At 39.1% G+C, this 15,429-nt stretch overlaps 1 protein-coding gene across 2 annotated transcripts in view; it reads left to right on the plus strand.

The window, feature by feature from the left end:
* pde2a (phosphodiesterase 2A) overlaps nucleotides 1-13,053 on the plus strand; it is a 98,344-nt gene extending 85,291 nt beyond the window's left edge. The window contains exons 14-31 of one of the 2 annotated variants that reach the window (XM_084558237.1): nucleotides 2,225-2,336; nucleotides 2,458-2,497; nucleotides 3,026-3,089; nucleotides 3,362-3,443; nucleotides 3,972-4,146; nucleotides 4,845-4,957; nucleotides 6,415-6,492; nucleotides 6,597-6,719; nucleotides 6,811-6,881; nucleotides 7,379-7,501; nucleotides 7,590-7,677; nucleotides 8,243-8,290; nucleotides 8,616-8,690; nucleotides 8,812-8,911; nucleotides 9,803-9,915; nucleotides 10,769-10,807; nucleotides 10,925-11,031; nucleotides 11,690-13,053. In XM_084558237.1, coding sequence (XP_084414363.1) covers nucleotides 2,225-2,336; nucleotides 2,458-2,497; nucleotides 3,026-3,089; nucleotides 3,362-3,443; nucleotides 3,972-4,146; nucleotides 4,845-4,957; nucleotides 6,415-6,492; nucleotides 6,597-6,719; nucleotides 6,811-6,881; nucleotides 7,379-7,501; nucleotides 7,590-7,677; nucleotides 8,243-8,290; nucleotides 8,616-8,690; nucleotides 8,812-8,911; nucleotides 9,803-9,915; nucleotides 10,769-10,807; nucleotides 10,925-11,031; nucleotides 11,690-11,924 — 1,786 coding nt within the window. In that variant the 3' untranslated portion in view covers nucleotides 11,925-13,053. Of the gene's footprint in view, nucleotides 1-2,224; nucleotides 2,337-2,457; nucleotides 2,498-3,025; nucleotides 3,090-3,361; nucleotides 3,444-3,971; nucleotides 4,147-4,844; nucleotides 4,958-6,414; nucleotides 6,493-6,596; nucleotides 6,720-6,810; nucleotides 6,882-7,378; nucleotides 7,502-7,589; nucleotides 7,678-8,242; nucleotides 8,291-8,615; nucleotides 8,691-8,811; nucleotides 8,912-9,802; nucleotides 9,916-10,768; nucleotides 11,032-11,689 lie in introns of both variants that reach the window. The other variant, XM_084558236.1, reaches the window with a different exon arrangement.
* Nucleotides 13,054-15,429: the final 2,376 nt, after the last annotated feature.

The raw sequence follows: 15,429 nt of genomic DNA on the forward strand, positions 1-15,429 counted from the left end.
CTGCTCTTTGAAAATGGGCCCCCGCTGGTTGTTATTCTATCTGTGGAAATGGGTCCTATTTTCAATCATGACTGCATATAAGTTGCTGATGCCGCAGAAAATTAATCTCCAGTCTCTCTATTGCTCTGTGACTTTCCTGAATGTCAGTCATAAAAATTTGCATGACTTGTCATAGAGTGAACGTCAACACTCTTGAGCTGAGCCTTCCAGGCCTTTTCCGGCTCCGTAACAATCCTGCCTTCTTTTGTAAGGATTCCTGGGAGTCTAAGCTGAGGGCACAAAACCCCTGAGCCATACGCTGCCACTGACATCAACATAATATGCTACTGCCCTCTGTAGGCCAAGAGACATAACTGCAGGCAATTACTCATCATTGTGGTCACTGCTTTGCTGCCGTCAAGTTCTCAGATTTGCCATTTAACTTTAAGGTCACAGTAACATTAACTACCTGCTGGAAAGCTGACTTAAGTTAGTTTACTGTCATTTCAGACATTGTGCACACTTGTAAGTCATCTCTGTTTGTGGATATTCACTATTATGTCCATCTCCTACTCTTATCAACCATTATTTTACAAATCTAAAATGACCCTATGTTATTTTTAAAGTGTAGGTGCTTACTGATTTGCAGCAACTAGTAGAAAATTGTTTATTTTAGTGTCACATTCACACCGATCAGTCATAACATTATGACCACCTTCCTAATATTGTGTTGGTCCCCCTTTTGCTGCCGGTCGAGGCATGGGCTCCGCTAGACCCCTGAAGGTGTGCTGTGGTATCTGGCACCAAGGTGTTAGCAGCAGATCCTTTAAGTCCTGAGGTGATGGGGCCTCCATAGATGAGACTCGTTTGTCCAGCACATCCCACAGATGCTCGATTGGATTGAGATCTGGGGAATTTGGAGACCAACACCTTAAACTCATTGTTGTGCTCCTCAAATCATTCCTGAACCATTTTTGCTTTGTGAAAGTGTGCATTATCCTGCTGATATACTGTTTCAATGAAAAGGAGTGCGTTGTCTGCAGCAATGCTTGGGTAGGTGGTACATGTCAAAGTAACATCCACATGAATGGCAGGACCCAAGGCTTCCCAGCAGAACATTGCCCATCCCAATGCCTCTGCCAGCTTGTCTTCTTCCCATAGTGCATCTTAGTGCCATGTGTTCCGAAGGCAAACAAGATACATGCACCCAGCCATCAACGTGATGGAAAATGTGATTCATCAATGTGATTCATCAGACCATGTGGTCATTGTTGGAGGATTCGACGATGGACATGGGTCGGCATGGGTGCCCGGACTGGTCTGCTGCTATGCACAACAAACACAACAAACTACATTACACTGTATGTTCTGACACCTTTCTATCAGAACCAGCATTAACTTCTTCAGCAATTTACCAACCACATGGGCCAGACTTCACTCCCCACGTGCATCTGTGAGCCTTGGCCCATGGCCCTGTCCCCGCTTCACCACTGTTCCTTCCTTGGACTATTTTTGATGGATACTGACCACTGTAGACCACCAAGAACACCCCTCAAGAGCTGCAGTTTTGGAGACGCTCTGACCCAGTCATCTAACCATCACAGTTTGGCCCTTGTCAGACTCGCTCAAATCCTTACACTTGCCCATATTTCCTGCTTCTAACACATCAACATTGAGGACAAGATGTTCACTTACTGTCTATTATATCCTGCCCACTGACATGTACTGTGATGAAGAGATAATCAGTGTTATTCACTCCACCTGTCAATGGTTATAATGTTATGCCTGATCTGTGTATGTTTTTGTTATAAAATATCACTGGAACATTATTGTGTTCTAGTGATTGTGACTGATATTTCATTAAACCATAACCATAGCTGTCAGATGAATATATTAGGGGGAAAAAAATAAAATATTTGGAGACTCCAGATACCTTAAAATTAAAATTGTACTTTTATAACCACTGGTGCTTTTAAAAATTGTGAAAAATGTTAATTACAACTTCCTTAAGGCCCAGATAATATCTTTTCCATAGATACTCAATTTACAATGTTATAAAACTGAAAAGGAATCCTCATGATAGAGAACGGGGACTTTTGAGCTCGAGAGATATTATAGAAATGTAATATTGGCAGCACTAGAACACACAGAATATGCACAATGTGAATAATATAAAAAACACTAACCTTGCTGATGGTGATATACCATTTAATTGTCCATGTGTGTTTTATTTCACTCTCTGCAGACACACAGAGGCAGATGAGCATGCCATCCAGCACTGTTTCTGCTACACTTCAACGGTCCTCACTTCAACTTTGGCCTTCCAGAAAGAACAGAAACTCAAAGTGGAGTGCCAGGTACTGGACATGCCCACACAACACACACACACACACACACACACAGATATTGTATGCATGCATAAATATACATGAAGCCGCCTTTTGAAAAGCTTTTTGTGTCCACTGTTTCTCCCAACAGGCGCTCTTACAAGTGGCCAAGAATCTCTTTACACACTTGGGTAAGTCTTTTCTCCATTGTCTGCCTGTCTGTCTGTCTGTCTGTCTGTCTGTCTATGTTAATGAAGAAAGTCGTTAAGTTAATGGCAGATATTTAAGCAATCACCTAGTGAAACAAATAGTGCAGATGAGTGAATGAGATATAACCGACCATAAAAGTGATTACATTCAGGAACATAATCATGAAATCAAAGGGGCATTAAAAATGATGGCTCCACCTCTTTATCGTATAATTACACATTTCTATTCTTATCAAATTGTGAGCACCAACAGTAGAATAAGTCATTGTTGATTCATTATGATTGCAGGTTCAAAAATGGATCTAGTGGTAGAGCAAATTGCCGCTCACTGTACCGAACTGTTGATTACAAAAGCTCTTATCAGCTTGTGCAGCTGATCCACGAGTACTCATGCTGTAATCTCTGTTTCTGTCTGTCTGAGCTTTGCTGTATCCCTTAATTTCCTCTGTTTCCCTTTTAATTCCTCTCTCACCCATTTGTTTTCTCTCCCCCTTTCTCTGATTCTTTCAGACGATGTGTCAGTGCTGTTACAGGAAATTATAGTGGAGGCCAGGAACCTCAGTGATGCAGAGATGTAAGCCCTCTGATTCATCTTCAAAGGGATGTTTCAGCGCGTGTGTGTGTGTGTGTGAGAGAGAGACCGAGAGAGTGTGTGTCTGTGTATAGTGTGAACGTCTTTATCTCTATTTGCAAAGGCTGTCTTGGCAATTTGTTCTTAACCGACTTGCCTCATTCAATAAAAGTTACAAAATGACCAGAGATGAAATGTGATAAAGCGCTCTCATTTTCTCAGCTTTGCTCTGTTCTCCATTAGCCCTCTGACTCTGTCACTCCCTGTTTCTCTAGCTGTTCAGTGTTCCTGCTGGATCGAGTCAGCCACGAGCTGGTGGCCAAGGTGTTTGATGGCGGTGTGGTCAGTGACGAGGAGGTACAGCAAACAGGCATTCATTATTTTGACGCCAACACGCACATACTGTAGATGCTCACTTTTAATCACATTACTGTACAAATACTCACATCCTCCTTGTGGCTCAGTGGCAACCAGCGTATTTGTAACATCAACAAAAAAATGATGCATTTTATGTGTTTATTAGATTAGAACGTTGACAGAGACAGACTCTTCCTCCTACTTACCCCTAAAAGTTGGGGGGGTGGAATAATTTTTCTACACTCTTGATCAACATCAGACACTTCACTGTGAAGCTACAGGTTGTACTGTGGAAAATGTCGGCAAATTTATCAAGTTGACATTTGTCAGAAAATACAGTTTTTATCAGATACATACTTTGAGGAAAATATTTTGTATAAAATACTTTATTTCATGGCCAATTATTGTACTTGCTTGTGTTTAAATAATTGTTAAAGTTTGCTACATTAGTGGGTCCATTAGAGTTGAAGGGGTTAAATAAATATGACATTAACAATTGTGTGTGTCAATTCCTCTGTACGAGTGCAGAAGGAGTTTCGCATCCCAGCTGATCAGGGTATTGCTGGCCATGTTGCAACCACTGGTCAGATTTTGAACATCAAGGACGCCTACTCCCATCCTCTCTTCTACCGTGGCGTCGATGACAGCACCGGCTTCAAGACTCGTAACATCCTCTGCTTCCCCATCAAAGATGAGAACAGCGGTAACAACAAATCCACACACACACACACACACACATTGTCTTAACTCAGAGGTAGTTTTACATATTTACATGTTCAGATGCTCTCAGATCCAAGTTGCTCTGTGAGTTCTGTGAACTCCAAATATTGGCTGTATAATAAAATATTTCATTTTATTGTATTTTCTGGGAGATGCACCATTATTATCTTCTGAAGCACATGGAGTTCCTTTTTCTCCCATATTTTTTTTTGTTCTTGAAAGCAAAGCTGTATTTCAAGACGGGTGTTCTCTCGGAATAGCACCAAGAAAGGTTACATCACATCCCTGTGCCTAAATGTTGGAGTGCATAAAGTGCACTTTAGACCATCTTCACTGTGTTCCATACTTAGAAATTTTTGAAACTTCTGCTTGATTTTGATACCATATCTGAGCAGAGAAACTTTACATTCGGTCTGATTTGTCTCGTATAGAAACCTGTCTAAAGCTCAGATTATTCAGATCTCTTTATGTGCAATTAGGTTCAACTGCAGTGTGAAATTCATTTAGGTTAGCTGGCCGATTTGACTCATTGTCTGGTCTGCGCCTCTGACTGATTCATTCTGTGCCTAATTTTCTCATCCTTGCCTCTCATCTTCCACTTTCCATTTTCTGCCTCCATCCTTCCTGTCCTCTATGTCTTTAACTCTGTCCTTCTTTCTCTTTGTACCTTCCTTCTTTTAGAGGTGATTGGTGTAGCTGAGTTGGTGAATAAAATGAATGGGCCTTGGTTCAACCGCTTTGATGAGGACCTGGCCACAGCTTTCTCCATTTACTGTGGTATCAGTATTGCCCATGTAAGTGATTCCTCCCACTCTCTATGACCTTTAAAGTTTCTGCTTCAGTTAGTTTAACTTTAAATATTATCTAGCATTCTTACTAAAAGCTAACTAGTCGACACACTCGCACTTGTTAGTATGTGTGGTTGTACTCTGTATTACAAACGAAAATCATCATAACCACTTACTTTACACACTTTGTCTTCTTATCATCATGAGCAACATTGAAAAAAATGAAACATTAAAAGGGAACAAATGCAAAATTTCCTTCACATTTATCTTCATAGACACACTGGCTTGCTGTATTAAAACCTAGGTCATTAATCCAGCTTCATTTTAAGTGTCATTTCTGCAAGCCTATAATCACTGGGATGAGCAAAATAAACGAAAGATAAGAAAGTAGGAATTTGCAGTATATCCATTTTTAGGAGCACCTAAAACTAGATCTGTTGTTAATGCTGTTAGAAAGATTGATCCTGTCTGGCAAAATGGGATCAGTTCAATGGGAGCAAAATGCTCAGTCAAGACAGAATAGAGCAACGTCTCCAGGGAAATTTAAAGAGATTCAGTCTGATGGAACTGAGAGCTTCTGTGGTGCAGTTCATAGGCATTGTATGACTGCTGCAAACCCATTAACACACACATTCTGAGAAAGAGGGCGATGCATTGCACTGAATTGTCATCACCCACTGAGCAACTAAAATATTATTATGGTTTTTATTGCTGACACTGATTTCTGAGTGTTTGCAAATCTTTCACTCAGTTCACATCATTCAGCCAGTACATAATCTCTGATCATTTATCTTCACTTGCTCTAAAGGCAGATTCCTCAAATCGAACCTTGTCAGGGCTCATCTCGTCACTGCTGCTCCTCTTATTATCTCTTATCAGAACTGAGTCACGTGTAACAGGATCAATGTGTTTTTTTCCTCTAACAATGTCATGAGCCCGCTATGCAACTGATCTGAGCAATTCAAAAGTGAACCAAACCAATTACTAATTGATTACCTCTGACTTCAAATAAAAAAAAAGAAAGAGAGAAAGAAAGGTGATAATCTATTCAACATTTCCGATTCACCTTCATGTTTAGGAGTTCGTGTAGAGCCTGACCTTTGAATGACTGCAGGTACTCGATGGTTTTTCTGCAAACTATGATTGCCTTTTAGGAAGCTTATTAATCATTCAAACATGAGCACATACATTATTGATCAATACTCACCCAGCATCACCATGTACAATATTTTGTGGGTTGTAAAAACCAGCTTACTCATGAACTGAAATGTAAGCAGCACTCAGTTTGACTTTTATTGTCTTGCACAAGGACAAGTTTCTATTTAAATATGAAGATGCAGACACACAAACACAGAAGCTTTACTTTACTGAGGAAGATACAAAATCCTGATCTGTAACTGAACTAAACATCACATTGTGTTTAGGCATGTGGGTAATAATAATATCATTTTATCTTTCTTTAGTCTCTGCTCTACAAGAAAGTCCATGAAGCTCAGTTCAGGTCTCATCTGGCCAATGAAATGATGATGTACCACATGAAGGTAAAATACCAAAGATATGTCTCACTCACTCTCACACAGACACAGTCGTCACAGATACTGTCAATATTATTCACTCAATATGATTCACCATGTGTCTGCTGCAGGTTTCGGAGGAAGAGGTGACGAAACTGCTGGTGACGGGCATCGACCCAGTGAAGGAGATTCACCCGTGCTTTGCAGAGTTCACGTACACACCGCGCTCCTTGCCTGATGACACCACACCGATGGTAGGGACGAGACGAGTGTGTGTGCCCTGACGAGGCAAATCACAGCATACATTTTTATGTGACTTCTCTTGCTGTGTGTGTGTGTTTGCAGTGCATCCTCAGCATGTTCGAAGACATGGGTTTCATCAACACATACAAGATCGACATGCACACTCTGGCCAGGTTTGATTTATATGCTGAATATAAGAGCTCATGTGAATGTGTATGTCAGTTTAGTTACTCTGAATTTAGAAATGAACCTCTAGATTTTGGTTTGCTTTTAGTCTGTTTTGTCAATTACTCTACAATGTGTCTGGATATGTAGACTCTGGGGCTGAAATTTTCCTAGACTTATTGACCTTGTCAGTGAGCTGTAAGATCCAAAGAGAGATGTAAGCATCTTTGTAGAAGCAAAACTGATCAGAATTAGTTAGTGAAGTGCATAATTATGGGACATTTCAAGTCAATATTCTTTTAAAAATGAAGAACTCCTTGTGCTTAATAGGTTATAATTTAGCAGCCCTCAAGAATAAAGGGAACAATTAACAAGTTTAATTAAATCCCTGAAGTACATGCTGGGAGAGAAGCGGATGACGTAGTGACTTTATAATACATGTACATGTGTCACTGGCAACATGCTGAGCTTGTAGACCATAATTAAACTCCTGCCTTGCTGTCAGGTTCTGTCTGATGGTGAAGAAAGGCTACAGGGACCCTCCCTACCACAACTGGATGCACGCCTTCTCCGTCTCACACTTCTGCTACCTGCTGTACAAAAACCTAGGGCTGTCCAACTACCTCCAGTGAGTATACACCTCTTAAAGATGAAAGAAATAACTTATTATATTTGTTGATGTCAAAATTATTCTACTATGTCCTGTTGTCTTCTAGGGAAATCGAGATTTTAGCTCTCTTTGTCTCCTGTATGTGCCATGACCTAGATCACCGTGGCACCAACAATTCTTTCCAAGTCGCCTCGGTGAGAGCACATGTCATGTAAAACCTTTCTTGAGGGTATTTAATGAAACATAAGGAAATGTAAGGAGTGAAAATGGGAAAAGGGCATAAAATAAGAGCATTAGTCAACCAAAACACACAGAGCGCAGTAGACATGTAGTTTAAAAACACAGACTAGAAAGTGTCTTTTAATTGTGAGATGAGGCATGTGAATAAAAGTCAGGCTCTGGGTGTTTCTCAGTTGTACCAGCGTCTCTAGTTTTATCTCATCATCTGTGAATTTGCCCCAGTGAGACGCTAGATGTCATTGTGATTAGAAAGCGTGTTGCTCTAGTTTACACTAATCACATATAACCCTCCAGGACCTAGATGACAAACACAGAGCCAGTCATCATATTCACATCATATATTCTTCATTTTACCAGCTTCTCTCTATGTTTTATCTATTTATTTTTTCGAATTCATATTGGAGCTGACATGACCTGTTAATGAGAAAACGCTGCTACATTTTATTGAGCGATGTTTCATTTGAATCAACACACTGTGTACTCTAAAAAGACTGCGTTTCATTTGTCTTTTATCTTCAGCAATCTGTGCTAGCTGCTCTCTACAGCTCAGAGGGATCTGTGATGGAGGTAAACCACTCTATTAAGGCTTTAACGATGTTTTCAGACAACATGCGAAAATACAAATCTTTCCAGCATATATTACAGAGCAGACCTGTGTAGACTGATGCAGTTGTGTGTCACTGATTATACTGGTTTGACTATTTGTAATTAAAAATTGTCATTACATGAGAGCTAGTCAAGTTGTTGTGTTCTACTGCGACATCTAGTGGTCAAAAGCAACCTTGACTCTTTGCAGCTGTGAGAGGCATTTAAATTAGTTTTGCAGATATTGCATTGCAGCATGACTCTGTTTCACACACATTTAATCCGTATGCTTTATTTGTCTTGACAGAGACATCACTTTGCCCAGGCCATTGCTATTCTGAACACTCAAGGCTGCAACATCTTCGAGAAGTTCTCTAGGAGGGTGAGAAAACAAAATCCCACATTCACTCATTCCCATAATTATGTCTCCCCTTTTCTCCCTTTGTCATTTAGATTCCATATTCTTCTATCACTAAAGCTAAAGCTGTTCATGCTGTTTTCAGGACTACCAGCGCGTGCTGGATTTGATAAGAGACATAATTCTGGCTACAGACCTAGCTCACCACCTTCGAATTTTCAAGGATTTGCAGAAGATGTCTGATGGTAGGTCTCTGTTGTTCAGTATGCACTGCCACGTCTCTACTTTTGCTTTGCACTCACAGCTCAGACCAGCCAAGGGAGACTTGGTTCAGATGGTCCAATGAACACCAAACATTTTACCTCTCCTCAAATGATAATGGGCTGGTTGAGATCAGTGACTTTTAAGACATACATGCATTTAATATTAAAAGTTTTGTGATGAATCACAAGTTAAAATATAGTTCGCATTAATTCTTCAGCCAAAAGTCATTGTTAGATAAAGAGACAGTGAAGCCTTCAATCAATTTCCTCTGCAGTATGATTTTCTTATGAGCACTTCACAAGAGGTTCTTTCTTTTGCTGCATTTTATTAAGCAACTTATTTTGCAGAGATCTAAGGTCAAACACGCAGTATTCAGTACTGACTTTCTTAATAATGTCCTTCTTTTCTCAGACTTTGTACTGTTTTTGAGAGGCGGTTGCTTACTCCACTCTTATGTAATATGATTGGCTGTAACCTCTTGGCCAGTATTTTGTTACGCCTGAATGCAACCAATTATAAGTTATCCTGAGTGGATGTCTCCTCAGTGGAATCAATTTTGAGCTGTTAAAGCGATTCAAGGACATTAAATTCCTCTAAATGAGTTAGCAACTAGCTCGCACCACAAAGTCTGTCAATCATGGGCTGAACAAGCTGAACCAAATATTCAGCGTCAAGGTGTCACTGAAACATAATTTCTTAATGGGCCATTTTGAGTGCAGGACTCTAAAATGTAATGAATTTCAAGAACTTAATATTACTAAGTAAATTGTTTCAATCTGAAGTTGTTGTTGAGGGCTTTTAGTCAGATCTTCACAAAGCTGCAGTACTGAACATGTTATTTACATAGAGCGGTTTCCTTATGTACATTTCAGATGGATATAATCCAAAAAGTCGAACCCACCGCTCCTTGCTGCTATGCCTGTTGATGACTTCATGTGACCTGTCAGACCAAACCAAGGGCTGGAAAACCACACGCAAGATTGCTGTCAGTTTACAATCTACACTAATGTCTATTTTTTACACTAAACAAAATACAATCATCTGTTGTGAACATCACTGAAACGACTTGGAAAGTGTATTAGGCGCAGCAATAGTGGCCATTATAGTGCTGTAGGTTTAAACAACAAAGAAGAGACATAAGAAGAGAACATTTCTCTTTAACATTCCTACACATTTCATTTCCATACAGCCAGTCAATAAATCTGACTCTATTCTAGGACAATAAAGATTGTGCAATGCAAAGCTATACAAGTGGACACAACCTTTGAGCTTTATTACATTTTATTCTCTGCGACCACACCCCATTTCGGGATTGTGTTTAATCTTGGCCTGTCCCCTTTTCAGCACCTAACTCCTAAACCTTGCCCTAAATCCTACGCCCTCCATCCCCAGACACCTAAAGCAAATGCTCCATAATCCTTGTTCCCAAAACCACAAACACATTTCTGTTCAATGCATTGGATGAAATGTCTGGCTTATACTGGTGTCAGTGGTTACATTATTTTCTTATTGGTAAAATATTTCACAGGGATTAATGAACAACAACAATCACACCAAATACTGAAATGTTAAAAAAAGGAAAGCAATATCAGAAATTACAACATTATTGGGATTTCAGCCTCAGATGGTGATACATCTGGACAGCTTCCAATATGACATTATTCTTAATTCAAATCTTGTAAAACTAATTTAAAACTCACCATGTCTCATTTTCAGATGAAATAAAAGTCTAAATTGTCAGACGGTTTGTCCCAATAAAAGATGTGCAGTTCATTTAAATTGACAATCCCTTTAAACCACATGAACAGTAATAGATGTCTGCCTCTATGTGTCCACAGGAGCTGATCTATAAAGAGTTCTTCTCTCAAGGAGATCTGGTATGTGTCAGTGTACACAGGCTGTTAAATGACATGTGGCATCTTTCAACAAGTAGCTGGCGTTTGTGTTATTTTACAAACTGTTACTCATATCTGCGTTTTTGTGTGCGTGCGCAGGAAAAAGCCATGGGGAATAGGCCCAGTGAGATGATGGACAGAGAGAAAGCATACATCCCAGAACTACAGATCAGCTTCATGGAACATATCGCCATGCCCATCTACAAGTGAGTATGAGAAGTGAAAGCAGATCACAGACACCTGGTTCAACATTGCTGTTAAACCGAACCAAATCTCCTTTATATGTGCAACACAGAAATGTCCCTTGGGAACGGAATCACAAATCAACCGAAAATGATCACCCTAATCTGGAGTTTCCCTCATCTCCACAGAGGACAGTTTTAGCTAATTGTTTTGGCTTACAACTATGGCTTCACTCTCATCAACATTACTTGCAGCAGCTGTTTCCACTGAAAAACTCTTAAAACTTCACACATTTCCCTTAGGAGTCTTGAAAAGGAAAACAGATATAATTAGACTAAATACTAAATTCACATTCATTAGGTGAATGCAGACACTACTCCAGATGAATGTTAATGCTGCTCCATAACTGCTGCAAGTCTAAATAATCAAGCGTTTGCTAATAAGTTTGCCATGTCAACCTTATAAGGTGATAATATGCTGAATTTACACCCCCCAGTTGCCAAACAACCAATTATTAGAAGTTTAACTAAATTAAATGCTACACTTAAAGTAAATAGCGTGCAACAAATGTTTGCATTTATTCAATTTTAAGAGGGAATTAAATGTAGAGCATTCATGTACAAGTGTTATAGTAACAAACATAGTTTAACCCTCATGTCACACCTTCCTCCGTGCCTTCAGGTTGCTATCTGAGCTGTTTCCCGAAGCCACTGAGCTGTACGAGAGAGTGGCAGCAAATCGTGAGCAGTGGACCAAAGTGTCCCACAAGTTCACCATCCGTGGGTTGCCTAGTAACAACAGCCTAGACTTCCTGGACCAGGAATACGAGCTACTGCAGTCCCAGGGTGCTTTCGGGAGTGACGACCACTGCCTCAATGGTTGCCTTGACGACACCGAAGGAGGGAGGGGTCAGTGACAACAGCGGGCTGCTAACGGTTTCCTGAAGTTTTCTGTGGTCCAATAAGAGGCTGAGAATACCTTTTTAGCGGCCTAACAGGGACAGGTCTCTCTGCTGTCAATCACTTAGATGCTTAGCAGGTCATGCAGAATGGACAGAACAAAGTTTCAAACTAATTGAATCAGACAAGTGATCTGAAACGAGTGGATCCATCTGAGCAGGTTCAGTGACTAGATGCTACATTTTGCTTGTGTCTCCAGCTGAGGAAAGCAGAAAGTGGAGACTTGACCTTTTTTCAGCAACTATACTGGAAAGAGTTACAAGTTCATTTATACAGCTCTGATCCTGATTAAGATTGTATAAACACGCAGACATTGACACACATATGTACATGCACATACTGTTAAGACACAAGAAAAAAATCGTTCTTATGGCAAAGATTACTTCAACATGTAACAGTGAGATGAAGTGCTATACTTTCTGTAAAGTGTATCATAATAGCTTATATTGATTTAAATGGCTCAACAAAAGCAGCTGCCATAGCCCTCACCCGATGCTTATGAGTGCATGCTGTATGGACACCTCATGTATTATTCCTTTTATCAGGATCAGTGTTGATTTTCTCCATAGCTAAGAATGAATGCAGTCCATTTTATAGCATCATTTTTTGTATTCAGCTTTAGTTCTTTGTCTTAGACATTTAACATTTTAACCCTCATATATATTTCTTTCCTTATTTTCAGGTCTTTAGGGGACAATTTGACAATCACTCATCAATGACAGAGTCACTGATCCCCGACCCTACTCAATACAGAAAACATTAAAATACACTCCCTGTGTTTATTAACCACATGTCACCGCATCAAGTATGCATTCACATCTTAAACACAGGCCACTCATGACCTAAAAATTCTCTTCATTCACTGTTAATTTCTTTTATTTTTAAGTTTACACACTTCCTCATGAACCCACTTTGGATAGAGAGCCAATGAAGCCCTTTAAAATATCCATCTCATTTGTTAGTATAAATGTGCCAGAGTAGAGTGTGTTAAACAGAGTGTGTCATATGGATCTGCCTTATTGCGCATCTTTGCTGCCTTTCTTAGAGCTTTTAATATGAAAACTGAAATAAAGAGTCTGTTTAGTATGTATGTTGTATATTTATTATAGACATAGTGTGAGTATCAATGTGTTGACTGAATGATTACCATGCTGAGAGGACGTATATTTGTGAACTATCCATGTGAAGACCTCAGAAGTCATGCCATTTCACTACTTTCTATTTTACCTTATCTGTACAACCACCTTCGGGTATTTTAGGCAGACATAAAAGCATTTAATTCAGTTCTCAGTGCTCTTTTTTTTTCTCAAGGTAACTAGAGATGTAGCCATCACAGAAATGACCGTTTCTTGAAAGTATCAACAGTACGCTATCGCTCTAAGTTCTCAGACTGTGCCTCAAAGAAAACATTTTGGGGCAATGGTTGTTCTTTGCTATAATATGCCATTCGAAGTTTTTAACTAAAAATTTTTAATCTAAGAATTTTTGCAGAGTTAGGGTTAGATAGGCAGAGTAGAACGAAGAGAAGCCTCTGTAATGGACTCCACTGTACTCTACGTAGGCTGTGTGTGGGTGAAAGCCATTGAGCAAATGACTGGATGTACAAGTATGGATGAGGGACAAAATGAGAATGGATAAAAGGATAAAAACAAGAGAGAAATGTTTGGTTAAAAGGTCTTTACAAAGCTGGTGTTGACAGAGATGAAGCTGACACAAACCTTCTATGATCTACTATATTTCCTTCTTCCTCTCCCCATCCTTTTTATGCAGCCCTGCTAATGTTAGTGAAAGGAGATGAAAGCAAAAAATATTGAAATCAAATTATTTAAAAATGTCATTTTTATTTGAAATGATATAATGAGGGTCCATTAGTTAGGAAGGTTAAGTATGTGTTACATTGGAATATGCGTTGGGGTGGCGGCAAGAAAGCATTTGATCTGCCTTGGTCTGCTTCACGGACTGAATATTTTTACTATAAAGTTTTTAAAGGGCATACAGGTGTGTTTGTAGAAGAGCCACTCTGTTTCTCCAACTCTTTCTCATTTCTATGATTTTTAAACCACACGTTTCATGTCTACTTGCCTTTTTCACGTGCAATATGAAGTGTCTGCCTCTGTGACATTGCATAGATTCCTATGTAAATACCTATGCCTTGTGTTAAATTATTGCTTTAGGTCTGAGTTGCCAAAGGCTTTTAAGTGTTAGATCATGATATTTCCATTGAAAAGGTCAATGGAATGTGACCGTTTCTATCCTAAAATGCTTTTGAATGTTCAGACCTATGACAGTTTTCTATAAAGGTGTGCGTATCTGTCCTTTTTATGTTTGTTTTAGAGAGTCAGGGCTAAATGTGCCAAGCAAACATTTTCTACTTCCTGGCTAAGCTGCAACGTGAAAAACCGGCATAAATTAAAATATATATTTTTGTTCTCTAATGTTGAAGTGACGATGAGGGCTTTGTTCATATTTACCTGTTCTGATACATCATGATGGCTTGCCCAGGAAGTAGGAACCCAATCGATTTTCCGTCATCATCACAGAACAGCAGGACTCCAACCTGTGATGTAATGTCGTTGTAATGATCACCTGTGACATCATTGTTAAAAGTGGCAAAAATATATATATATATAATTGCTGTAAATAACGAAGTTTTAAAAGAAAATGTTTCTTGATTGTCATTATTAAAATGGGAAGTATTTAAATACTGTAATGTATTTAAAGTGGTTGCATCCTGTTCTCTCTCTTTCTTTTTCAAGCCATTTTTGAACAACCCCGAGCTTAGATTTTGACTGAAAGAAAACTGTATGTGTATGTAGGATATACATATGATATTCTACCACAGATAAGAACCCAGACTAATCTGAAATGTATAAATGATGCTTATACTGAGGATTAAATCCAGACATCTGTTCTTTTTTTTTTTTTTTTTTTTTGAGCTCTGATGGTGGTCTTGTTCTTCTTCACATGTAATGAACGAGGATAATTTTTGAAAGAAAATGAGTGACATTTTATTTTTTTCTTTCTTGGAATAAATCTGGTGAAAGGCTTCTTGGTTGTTGTCTCTACATGTGCACACACTTGTGCACACTATAGCTTCACCATACTGTGCAATATGACTTCAGGCATTCTCTGTTGCCTGGGGACAAACCACATTAGAGTTTATCAAGAGTTCCTGAAACCAACCAACTGATATAAAGCTTAATGCTACTTAATATTATGACTATTCCAAATCGCATTTGGATTTTGTCAAAATATTCCATATCGACTGAAATAAGACAAACCTGTCTAATATATATAAAATGTATATACTTGTGGGTGGAAAATTGAAGGTATGAAAGCTATCTAAGAATATATTGCGTTAAAAGTTACATTTGGTTAATGTATTTAAAAGAATAGAATCTGTCTCGATACTGTAGCCCAAAACATCAAGTCAGACAAAAAGAAAACTCATAACCAAGACAT

This window comes from Chelon labrosus (genome assembly GCF_963514085.1).
Source record: "Chelon labrosus genome assembly, chromosome: 13".
In the NCBI taxonomy this organism is placed as follows: domain Eukaryota; kingdom Metazoa; phylum Chordata; class Actinopteri; order Mugiliformes; family Mugilidae; genus Chelon; species Chelon labrosus.